The sequence below is a fragment of the Cavia porcellus genome, unplaced genomic scaffold, assembly GCF_034190915.1.
Source record: "Cavia porcellus strain 051 isolate PalLab524CR breed Dunkin Hartley unplaced genomic scaffold, mCavPor4.1 scaffold_20, whole genome shotgun sequence".
In the NCBI taxonomy this organism is placed as follows: Eukaryota; Metazoa; Chordata; class Mammalia; order Rodentia; family Caviidae; genus Cavia; species Cavia porcellus.
The window spans coordinates 54,694,677-54,707,450 of NW_026947503.1; the positions used below are offsets into that span (position 1 = coordinate 54,694,677).

At 45.8% G+C, this 12,774-nt stretch overlaps 1 protein-coding gene across 5 annotated transcripts in view; it reads left to right on the plus strand.

The window, feature by feature from the left end:
- Kctd1 (potassium channel tetramerization domain containing 1) overlaps positions 1-12,774 on the plus strand; it is a 188,757-nt gene that overhangs the window by 173,875 nt on the left and 2,108 nt on the right. For 4 of the 5 annotated variants that reach the window (XM_063231822.1, XM_063231823.1, XM_063231821.1 and 1 more), the window contains exon 4: positions 10,147-10,452. The exons of the other annotated variant lie outside the window; for it this stretch is intronic. In XM_063231822.1, coding sequence (XP_063087892.1) covers positions 10,147-10,452 — 306 coding nt within the window. The remainder of the gene's footprint in view (positions 1-10,146; positions 10,453-12,774) is intronic. 5 annotated transcript variants of the gene reach the window in all.

The following is a 12,774-nucleotide window of genomic DNA, read 5'->3' on the forward strand; positions in this document are numbered from 1 at the left end:
GCACCAAGGCAGGGTGACAAGGCACTGGGGCAGCACTTCAAGATAGCAACCAGAGCAAAAAGGGGGAGAGCAACTCTTTTCCTCCCTTCTATGTACACAGGCCATCCCCACTCCAGGCCAGGTGTAGCACTCCCATCACCTCTGTGCCCTCCTCCTGCACTAGATGAGGATGTTTACAAAGTAAGGATTCTGGCTCCCTGCTGAGCCTCTCAGTTAAACTTCTAAACTTTTCAAGTTGACACAATGTATCAACCATAACAATTGTTTAATACTAATTCACTTAAAACAAAAAAGGGAGAAAGAATCACAAGAGGCCAGAAGCTAAATGTTAGTAGATGTCATAATGTACCAGTTTAATAGAACATATATTAAAATCATATGGGACCAAACAAAAAAATACAAAACATGTATCAACACTCTTAAGATACTTATCTGTCTAATATATTAATTTTAATTCTCACTGTTGAAGAAACACATGAGATAGCTCGACATTTGTATTCCCAGGAATCAGAAACGATATATGGAGAATTGAGGTTAGAAAATGAAAAAAGCCATTGGCGTCCAGTAGCAGCGTGTTGCAGCAAGGGTGCCCTTCGGTTTAATGCTTAGCACGTGAACCTGTGTGGCCAGCATTGCTTTTCTCCCAGGAGGAGGAAAACCGCCCCCTGTGGAGCTTGGCTGAGGCCAGTTCCCGAGGGTCACTCTTGAAGACACCCACCCCTTCACCTGCCTGGATCCGGGACAGTTGCTTCTTCTCACCTTCTGTGCGCTCCTCAAGGACTCCAGAATCCTCAAAGAACACACCTTTAAGTGGCTGAAGATTTTAGTTATCACTCAGACTGGAGGAGGGGGAGCCAAAAAGTGTCAAAAGAAACTCCCATATCCTAGAACTTTGAAATGTTTCCTACAGAACCTCGGGGTGACAGACCATAAATGACAGGGCACCTGGAGCCTGCAAGGGGCAGCAGAAGGTGGATGGAAACGGGTGGAACTGCACCGTACACGTGTGGGCTTTACCTCAGCGCGTCCTGGCAGTCCCTGAGGCTGGAGTCCTTCCCCACTCCTGGAGAAGGCGTGTGGCTTTTCCCTTGTGGAGAGACTTCCTTTACTGCCTGTGCTTCTCCCTCCAGACACTGAAGCCTGGGTAATCGCATTTATAAAATCTTGAAATCACAAATCTGACACACTTTAAAATTTCATTCCACAAATATCCCGTCGGAACTAGATGCCTATTTGACAATTTGAATAATTTCATATTTCAGAATACTGTTTAAGTGGCAGCTGCTTGTGCCCTGGCTCCCACTGAAAGCCACTGAAATCTCCTCTGGATAAGTATGTATGTACTTCTCTGTGGTGTCTGACTACAGATAAGACTCCCTCTCCCTTAATTCCCCCTTTATTTTTATTTCATTGCCTGCATCCAAGCATGCACACGTGTGTTGGTGCATGCATACCCTCACACATACATGGTTGCAGTTCCCTGTACACCAAGAGTCTGGAGCTGTGGTTCTGTTTTTAGGAGGAGCTATAAAACTCTCTTTCTAGCTTTTTTTAAAATACATCTTCTTTGGTCAGCATCATTTCTAGCCTCTCCTTATGAGTGTCCACCATTCCGAGCTGCAGATGGCTATTCTGCCCAACCAACAGCTGAGACTTAAAGGAGGGGAGGTTTACCTTGGCTCACGGTTATGCACATGACCACAGCCATGATCAGCTTGCTCCAAGGCAGAGCAGCAGGGCAGTGGGGCATAGCGGAGGAAAAGCTGCTTCCCTCATGGCAGCCAGGAAACAGAACAAAGAGCCAAGAAGGAGAATGTACTCTGTGGGTCACACCCCCAGGGCTGCTCCGCCTAACAGTAAGTCACCCAGCACCCCCATGATCCTATCACCTTCCAAACACACCTAGCCTTTGGGACCATTTTAGAGCTAACCTTGAACAAAGTTCATAACTTAAACCTATTCTTGACTGGGCTCAAAAGTCTAGAGGTTTTTTGGTTTTTTGTTTGTTTGTTTGTTTGTTTGTTTGTTTTCGGTACCAGGAATTGAACTCACAGCTGCGCGCTTGCAAGGCAGGCACTTATGCTGCTGAGCTAAATCCCCAGCCCCTCAAAAGTCAAATAACATTTTAATATTATAGAAGAAGTAGATGTCCATTGTAGAAAATTTAAAAATATATACAAAGCAAAATTTAAGAAACAGTTTAAACAGTATATTTCCACCACTTCAGTTGTCAATGTTAAAACCTTAATGCAAAGCCCTCTGGATTATTTTTCTGTGCTTATTTTGGAGAGCAATGCTCTACTTTTCCATTTTACTAAAATTTATTTTGTGTAATACTGTAACCCACAGTCATATTTCCCTGGCTGACCCCAAAATGTCCTTTACACGTAGTTTTCTTAGGATAGTATCTGACCAAATGTTGAATCGGGTTATGGCCCATAAACCTTTTATCATCTGGTATGCTTCCATTTATATGGTTACTGCCTTACTAAGGAGCCTGTGCTATGTGCTAGTTGTCTTACAAAACATCCCACCATCTAGCATTTTCTGATTGCCTCTCATACATAGTTTAACTCATTAACCTATCTACCAGCTCTTTGTAAGTTAGACATCATATCTAAAGGCCTGATGTCTCTAAATTAAATATCTTGGTGACAACACATCTCTAGTGATGTGTGCTTCATGTTACATATTGAGAACAAATGTATGAGGTCAGCCTGCCACTGGTGATGCTAAGCTTAACCATCTAATATAGGTGGGTTATGCTTTCCTTCAGCTGAAGCAGAAATGATCTCTGCCAAGCTCAAAAATTTTTCAACCTTAGTAATGTTAACATATGGTGCCAAATAATTCTTTGGCATGGAGCCGTCCTGTGCAATGGAGGATTTTGAGCAATATCCCTGGCCTCCCTGCACCAAATACCAGTAGCACCACCCTCCTAGTAGCAAAAACCTTGAATGTCTCTGGAAAGCCTTGGACGATCAAAATAGTGGCAGTGGAGACCTCATAGTCCAGTTTGAAGAAAAGAGAAAAGGAGATACTGGCTAGTTTATCTCATAGAAGTAGTGTGAAACTTCCTGGTCAGTTCTAAGGACCTCAGGTATGGGAATTTTGGGGCTTCTCCTGGAGCCACTGTTGTTAACATGGCTCCACCCCAGCAATACCCAGGTTCTCTTTCTCCTTCTTGGTTCTTCCGGAGATCATCTGATTGGCTCAGCTTGATTCTAGTGTCTACTCTTTAGCCAATCAACTGTGGTAACACAGATAAGATTATTACATATATATTCATACAAAAGCAGAGTGTTGAGCAGGGGAGGCTTCCCCTAAAACTTTTTCTCCATTACCTGAGGGAGTGCCCATCTAGGATATCTGCCCTGGCCCCTACCACCTAGGATTTTCCTCAGTAATCCAGGGACTGTCGCTGACTGATTTTCCTGCCCATGCCCAATCATGTTCCCTCGGAAGAAGAACCACCTCCAGCAGCTGAGGAGGAGGTCAGGGAGAGGGGAGCAGCCAGCTGTAGCCCAGCAGCATGCAGTGAGCATCAGAGTCCTGCCCACACCGTGCCCCACACATCAGGCCTGACTCCCTCAGTGTCATGTCCATATGACCCACCAAGCCAGGGTGTTGCTTCAGTTGCAGATAACTCACCTTCAGTGCTGCATTCAGCACCCTGTCACTGCCACCTGAGATTTGTGGAGTGGGCACAGAGACAGTGACAGGGCGTAGAAGGGACACTTTGCTGCTACTTCCATTTCCTTTAATAGCCATCAGGATGAATCTTAGGCTGGGTGCTGTTGCCCCAGAAAGACAAGAGTATTCAGCTGGGTGTCAGTGACACTGGGCAGGGTTGAGGGTGGGGTCTCGTGCTAAGAAGTGGTGAGATTGGGAACAGGAGCAAATAGGCTAGCGCCAGACTTTGCAAAAAAAAATGCCAGTCCAAGAGGGGAATGCAGAGACAGGGCAGAGCTTCCTCACCTCTCACCCCAAAGCCTGCCAGGACTATGGCAGCCATTCACTGCCATGGTAGGTGGCAATCTTTAAAACTAAGGAGAAGTAGGTCCTGTCGAGGTCTGTCTGTCCTTCTGATGACTACTACTTGGATGTCATTTTGGAAGTGTAACATAGGAGATTCCCCCTTGGCACTCTGCCTTGCTGGTCAGTACCTGACTTCTGGGCACTGTGCTCTGCCCAAGGGTCCCAAGGAAGGGTCCCAGAATCTTGGACATGTATGAGAAGAGCTTCCAGAGTCCTGGTAGGTGCCAGCTGCATTCCACATAGGAAAATCCTCTGGGCATACGGTGCCTCTCTGGCATCTGGCACATGCATAGCTTTTAAGATAAATGAGGAGTAGTTGAGTTACCTTATGAGCACAGATATGTCAGTAGCAAACTGTGAGTGCTTTAGGAGTGTACTCCTTTTAAATAAGCCTTTAAGCACTTGGGGAAGCAGGAATTGTGTGTCATCAGCTGAATTACGACCCGTTGAAGTGCCAATCCCCAGGTCCAGTGAACGTGTTACCTTACATGGCAGAAGGGACGTGCAGATGCAATTAAATAAGGACCTTGAGATGGGGAGGTTATCCTGGATAATCCAGGAAGCTGTGTAATCACAGCAGTCCTGAGAAGAGGGAGGCGGGAGGCTCAGAGGATGAGAAGGCAGTGTGACTGCGGGGTGACACGATTGCTGACCAGGAGTCAACAAAGCCAGCACCTCAGAAGCTGGAAAAGAAAAGGAAAGAAATTCTCCCCTCCAGCCTGAAGAAAGCTTGATGTCCACCAAGCGAGATCCATTTTGGGGTCTTGGCCTCCTGAACTGTAAGAGAATAAGTCCATATTATGTTAGCCATCAAGTCAGTGGTAATTTAAAATAGTAGCACCAGGAAGTTAATATACTATGTATTTCATTTTCTTCCCTGTGGGAAAATGTTTTCTGATTTCAAGAAGTAAGTTTTTGAAACACAGCCTGTTTGCATTTTGGAGCCCATCCATATTTACCTTGATCTTGATCATCCTGCCTCAAGAAAATCATCATCAATCTCAAGAGGAAAACCTTATTAAAATATGTATTTGAAGATTTTAAAATCATTCAGACACAATAATAAATCTGTGATTAATCAGTTTCCCTTTAAATGGACCCGGGGCTAAGCTAGCAATCTGGCAACCCAGAGGTGAGTGGGCCTGGCAGCTTCCCTGTTGTGCTGGCATCTACTGAAACCTTGAGTTGTTTGCCTGAGAGTTCCTGGCTCAGAAGGGATGAGCAGGGCATGCTCTGGACCCCTTCCTCCTGGAGAAGAACTCTTCCCAGATCTGCAGCTGGCCATTAGTTCCTGCCTGACTCTACTAAGTATCTTGGGAAGAAGAAACTACTGAATTAGTTCAGAGTTTGTAAAAGCCCCAGAAAGGACACTAACATGTCAGAACCTAGGCATAAGCGTGCCCTGGGGGGAGAAGGGGATATGAGAACAGGGCCGAGAATCGAAAAGGAGCCATGTTGAGCTCAGAAAGCCTGGCACTGAATAATGAAGTTAAAGGGGCTCCCTTAAGGAGGTTTCTAAAGAAAGCAGCCGAAAGGGCTGGCACAGCCTTAAGGAGAGTTTTCTGGTGAGCAGAGAATGGAAACGCGTATGAGGAAGTACAGAAAGACAAACAACAGAAGGTGTTAATACAATGAGAGGGACCTTGTTAGAGACCTGGCTGGCTGCTGCTTCAAGGCGTGTCAGCGCGGTGAGCGTCCACCTGTGCCCAGCTGTTGTCCAGCATCACCACCGTCCCCTCCCCAGCAGGACAGAGGCTTTTCCCTAGAAACTGGACAGAGCAAAGGGAAAACACAGAGCAGGCGGTCAAGAGAGAGCAAAAGAACACCTGGAAGCTTGGAGTCACTACAAAGTGACGATGCAAAGGGACGATGGCTGTCTAGGCTGCAGGATGACCTTCACCATAACCGTGAGTCTGCCCGAAGTGACCGAGCAAGGCCACACATCCACAGCCAGCCACCAGGTACCTCATTTTCAAGAGTCGACAGTGATGCATTCTCTCAACATCTGTTCAGCTTCCTGAACAGCTAGTTTGTGAATTCAGAGGGGAAGAAAATGATGATGAGGATTCAGAGTTATCATAAGGGGCACTTCAAACCCCAAGTCCTGCTAGCCCCATTTCCTTTGCCTTTATTCTTTACAGAGCCCAGAATTGAGCTCGGGCACTTGCTGGGAGCTCCACCCCCAGCCTCATGATCTTGGGTTATGAGAGACAAATGGGTTTGTCATGGACATACACTCACAGCATTTTAGGGCTAGAAGCAGCTTTAATATAATTTGTTTCCTTCATTACGCACCAATGGAGCCTGATCCTAGACCTTCCAGAAGAATCCTGGGGCCACATGGGCCCCCACCAGAACTCCAGCCTCTCCATCAGAGTCCCACCCATTTCAACAACACACCTAACAAACAATGGGATTATGGTCAGATGATCTTAAAAGTACAGGTTTCATAACTGCACAGCCAAAATCCAGACGGTTCATTTATTTTCTCAGCAAAGGGGCTGTGCATAGCTCTGTTTTCTTAGTATTTAAGAAATGGTTTACATATTAGAAACATAATGCTCATTCAAAATGATAACAAAAATGAGAAGGGGGACTTGGGTCACTGGATGAGAGAATCCAGATTTCCTCATAACAAATGCAAACCCTTCAGTATGAAAATTAAAGGGGGACAAATAAGAAAAGATTTAGTGTCACAAATGATGAAAAAGACCCAGCTCTTAGCAGCCCTTGTGAAAAAGGTTTAGAGATTTTACTATGAGCAAACCACAAACTAAAGGAGTAAAGAAAGATTATATGGCTGTACCATGTGGTAGGCAAGACAGTGCTCCCTCTGCCAAAGACAGCCTGAATGACCTTTCTGGAGCTCTGGATATTTGCCTTCGGTGGCAAGAATGACTTCACAGGTGGGATTAAGTTAAAGATCTTGAACTAGAGAGACCAGCTAGGATTACCTACAAATACTCAGTGCCCTCCTTGTACCACTTATAAGTGAAGGAGGGAGCCAGAAGGGCCAGGATGAGGACAGGTGATGTAACAATGGATGCATAGATAGGAGCAGTGTGGAGCCAGCAGCCAAGGACTGTGGGCAGCCCCTGAAAGCTAGATAAGCCCAGGAAATGGATTCTTTCCTAGGGTCTCTGAAAGGTGCACATCCTTAATGATCCATTTGAGACTTCAGACTTTTTTCTGACCAGAATTATAAGAGTAAACTTCTGCAATTTTAAGCCACTGAATTTGTGGTGATTGTTCCGGCAGCAACAGGGCAGAAAAAGTGGGTAGAGCATCTAGCCAAGCAACATCGTGAGGTCACATCTGAATGTTAGTTTCTGTTCTGGTTAGGCAATTAGTGTAATAGTCAGGATTTGCAAGGGAAACAGTTTAATACAGGATACATAATTTATAGGATTATCTTATAATAGTCACCCAAAGAGTCAAATGCAAAAAGAGTGCAGAAAATCTGTCCACATACTAGAGACCCAGGAAGTCCAGCTGAGGGCCTGGATCCCATGGCAATGTCCTGCATTAAGTCTAGATGAAGACATAGAAGCCAGGACACATCAACGAGTTCAACTGGAGGTCTACAGCCCATGACAATTTCTCATGCAAGTCTATTTCATGGATCTGCATTGGAAAGGTCCAAAGGTCCATGGTGGATGCTTAAAAGTCTGTGTCAACAGGATGAAGGCTATGTGCCAGCAAGCTGATGGATCTGCACTGGAGCCATGAAACAGGGCTCAAGATAAGGACCAGAGCTCTCCCAAAGAGACCCACAGCCATCCTCAGAGCACTAAGGACCCGAGCTCCTCCCTTAATGAGGACAGCCAAGTTCACATCAGAAAAACCAGTGCAACACACTTCTTCAGGAGAACCAATACCACCACATCTTCCTCCCCAGTTCTCCTTTTTATGCTGTTGGCAACAATCCTCAGGCCAGAACCACGCTGGTTCAGTTCAGCTGGGTGTTACACGTTGCCTACCAGTTGTCAATCCACCAAAGCGTGTTGACGAAATCACATACATATCAGATTTGGAAGAACCTCAGAGTTATAACAAATGAGTCTTTTCAGCCTGACTGACATGGAGACGAACAGTTATCTTCAGACATATGAAGGGTTAAGTAAGTCAATGAAACATTAGAATCACCATAATTCCAGAGGGAAAACTCAGAACCAGTGAAGACATTCACAAGAGTCAAAGCCATCAACACAGTAATATTGTCCCTTGTAAGGAGGAATCTTCTTGTCCCTGGAAGCAATCAATCAGAGTTTAGAGGGTCACTGTTCAAGATGTTGAAAAGATTCCTCCATAGGGCCTTGATTGGTCAAGAACTGCTCTAAGCATTTTTATTCCAAGATTTAAAGACTTGACAGCTCTGAAAAGACAAGGCATATTTTCACTGGAGTCCCAGATCTTTAATTGTGCTAAATATTCTAGTGAAATCTCCCAGGAAAATAAAAGCAGTAGCAAAAGTTCACACTGCAGTTGCTCATGGAACTCTCACTGCTGATTTTAAGTTGCCTTGTGATCTGCCACCTCTACAAGTAAGTAAAGGATCTAGGTCAGTGTCTCCACATTGGTATGATCCAGAAAAGGAAGCAGGGAATCCCAGGCAGGCCAAGCCAACCCTACAGCATTTCCCAACTCCCGCCTCTGCAGCTGAGGGGAGTGGTCACACCTCAGCTCCTTAATGCCCTACACTTCAGACTTGTGCAAGCAAGGTTCACAGAGTGGTGGGTTCCTTTCATGTAGCAAACCAGCACTCCTGTGTGTCTGAGTTGCCCAGAAAAGGACAGAAGAAAGATGCAACTGGTTTTGGTTGGGCTGAGTTCCATGGTAGCCTCTTCCACCTGACCCATGTTTCACAGATTGGAAAGCCAGTTACCCAGAGGGACCACTGGTAGCCTTGTCTCTCCAAGTAGTTTTCTCTGGAACTCTTAAATAAAACTGCTGTTGCTTTACTTGCAAGAGAAAGAGTAAAGCACACTGGAAGGTGCCTCCTCCAAGGTCATCCTCTGCTTCCCGTGCTCTGTCCCATGATCTGAGCATCAGGCCACCAGTGTGTGGCACGTGGGCCCACAGGGCACAGGGCTTCGCTGCCAGCACCAGCCCCTGAGAGGATGGCAGAGATTCTTGTGTCAGTTGATTAAAACATTGTCAGTCAACGTGTCTGGACGAGCACTCGCTATCTCACGCCCCAAAGTGATTGTGACCATAGCTACATTTAGACATAACACTGACCCGCTTTTCACTTTTCGCAGTTTCTGAGCCGCTGCCCCTCCCCCCGTTCTGTCATCTTCTCAGTCTGTAACTTGTGTATATATTTTAATACCTGTGCATTAGCCTTCCAGCTTTAATTCAGTTTGTCTAAGGCAAGAGGAAAAGAAACCGTGCCTAAAGACTAGATGACTGTGCTTTATAATGCAACAAAGCATTGTCACTGTTGCACCTATAACTTGAAAGAGTTGGAGCTCAATGCTGATTCCATGTCTGCCTTTGTGACAGCAGCCCCCAAGGTGGCTGAGTGGGCAGTGGCCTTCCAACTCTCCATTAGGCTCCCCAGATCCTCACACATCAACACCCAAGCTTAAAGGAGAGCCGCATGCGTGCCATCCAGGTGCCCATTCACCTGGCCACTGCCCCACACCCTCCCGTGCTGAGTTCAGAAGTCACCAGGGCAGGAGATAAGGAACTGGAGGCATCAGTGAAAGTGAACATTTGCCAGTTGTGCTTAACTTTAGTGGGTGCAGGTGTCCAGCCAAGAGGATCTAAATCGGATTCTTTATACATCTCAATTTCTCATTTGCAAAACAGAAATAACAATGGTCACGCATCCACCAAGTGATCCTGAGGATTTCAGGGCTTAATTCATGTAAAATACATACTTAATGAGGCCTGCTAGGATGGTCCTTAATACTGTTAGCTTCGTTTATCATCACCAAATGAATATAAATTGAACAGTGATAAATGTGAACGGTTTACACCTAAATTTGATGGTTGAACTAATTAGAAGTGAAAAACTCAAGTCTGAAATGTGCACATTTTCAGTACTTAATGTTCAGACCTTGCAGTGTGAAATGCCTTTTTATTTGCGCCCTCCACCCCCAGGACTATACTTTGTTATATGAAGAGGCAAAATATTTTCAACTTCAGCCCATGTTGTTGGAGATGGAAAGATGGAAGCAGGACAGAGAAATGGGTCGCTTTTCACGGCCCTGTGAGTGCCTCGTGGTGCGTGTGGCCCCGGACCTTGGAGAAAGGATCACGCTCAGCGGCGACAAGTCCTTGATAGAAGAAGTGTTTCCAGAGATCGGCGACGTGATGTGCAACTCCGTCAACGCAGGCTGGAATCATGACTCGACACACGTCATCAGGTTTCCACTGAACGGCTACTGTCACCTCAACTCAGTCCAGGTACAGCATAGTGTTTCAGGTGTCACTCTTAATGCTTACCCTTCCCTTCCTCCAGTCAGCCCACAGATGTCAGAGGGGAACACTTCTGTAGGGGAGGTAATTATCACCTGTCTGCAGCCTTCTTAATCATTCCTAAAATCTTCACGGAACACCTAGTATTTGCCAGCTGCTGATGTGAACACCAGAGACACAGAACAGAACAAATAGCAGCGCAGTTTGTGGAGCTTGCTTTCTGGGTTTGGGGTGAACATGAAGCAGCATAAGTACTGTTCGACTAGGAATAAGAGGGTGTCTGGGGTGGGATACCCCAGGCAGAGGGACCAACAGATTCTGAAGCCTTGAAGTGGGAAGGTGCTTGGCAGATTGAAGCACAGCAGGTCAGCCAGTAGAGCTGGGAGAAAGTGACTCGGGGAGAGTGAGAGCTAGGACACATGGTCAGGGGTGACCAAGAACAGTTATGAGAGCCTTGGAGACAGCAGTTGGCACTCTAGAGTAGAAAGGAGAATTTTGAGCAGGGGTGACTTGGTGTAACTGGTATTTTAAAACAAATTCTCCAGCAACAGGTAGAAATAGTAAAGCAAAGAGACCAGTTGAAAAGTAGGGGTCCAAGCAATAACTGGGGCGTTTCTGGGTGTGAATGTCTTGAATGTATTCCTAACGAGGTTTTCTGATCATGGCTGTCAGTTATACAACAGAAATCCAGGATAACCACAATTTTCAACAGAGAAACAGATGAGAGGTACTGAGATTTTTTCTGAGATGGAGATGTCTGTGGGAGAGGATGGCTCCAGTTGGGGTTCAGAACCTTAGTTTACCTATGTGAGGGACTGTGTGTCTTTGATGCAGGTGGGCATTACCATCCTCTTATCTAAATGTGCAGAGCATGAGCTCTCTGCACCCTCCTGGGCTGTGGCTAATGTGTACACTGGCTTCCTATGGCATTGCTGACCCCCTGCCTTGCTGTGAGCAGACAGACATACTTGGATGTTTTCTGCAGATCTCTGTGACACAAAACTCTTAGAAGCTGATGGAGGGAGGGTTTGCTTTTCCCTTTCTTTAATTTAGATGGGTTCGTGACTTAGTTCATTATTTAGTGAACAAAACCTCTTCAAGAGGTAAAGACTAGATTAGCTGCCTCTGGAGGATTGTTCCACAGTGATGTATGTAAGTTTTAAAACGTATGAATGGCCATGAGAGTAGTATATGGCTAGAACCCCAGTGCTCTGGGAGGTTAAGGCAGAAAAATCACAAGTTTGGATGCAGCCTGGGCAACTTAGTGACACCTTGTTTCAAAATGAAAGAGAAAAAGGGGTGGGTGATGTAGCTTGGTGCTAAGACCCTGGGTTCAATCTCCAATACCAATGGGCAGGAACTAACCTATAATTTATGAGCAGATGTCTGAGAACAAAACAGCAGAAAATTAGCAAATAAATGACCCCTCCACATGCTAGAGGAAGGCCCATGGTTTCATCAAGGTTCCAGAGGGCAGCATTCATATTCTCACCTATGTAGTGGTGCCCCCTAGAGGTGTGGGATGCTCCTGCACTGCCCTGCCCAATGCCGTGGGCGCCCTCTGCAGAGCCCTTGCCTCCAGGCTGCCCTGCCAGCTACTCCCCAACATCCCCCCACTCACTCCTACTCCATCTCCAGCCCAGGGGGAAGCAGAAACACTCAGAACCGGAACTGGAAGCCCTCAGCCCCATCCCTAGGCTAACAAGCAGCTGTCATTGATTGATATGCTTGATGCACTTCTCAGATCAGATGTGTTTTTCTTCAGTGTCATGATACAGCATAGCCATAACCACTCATTTCCTGTTCCTTTTAGTCTAGAAGATTTACATATTTCCACAAAGGACACCAGCCTGTAGACACACAGAGACTTTAAGATAAGGCTTCTGGCACCTGAAACGGCACCTAGTTATTTAAACATTCTCAAATGGCTGTTAAATCCAAGAATTCTGCTGTTGAGTTGGTAGTTAAAAAAGCAATAGTTTCATAAGCTATTTGCATTACATGGAAATAAGCACTTGACCACAGCTATGGTAACATTACATCATCTTGCATTTTCTCCATATTATATCAGAATCCCAGAGAAGAAGATGCTGATGGACTTCCTTATATTAGCAATTGGTGGCCATGCTACCACTGAGAGAATAATGACCATCACAGCTTCGGGGATGCTTCCAAAGTGCAGCGGCGTGGCGCTTACTGACAGGCTGCCTCTGCTGGAGAGGTGTCCTAGTCTGAGCAGCTCATTGCCTTTTTATTCACCTGCACCAACTCATACTTTGATTTTGAACTTGGGCCTCGTTTCCTTCATCC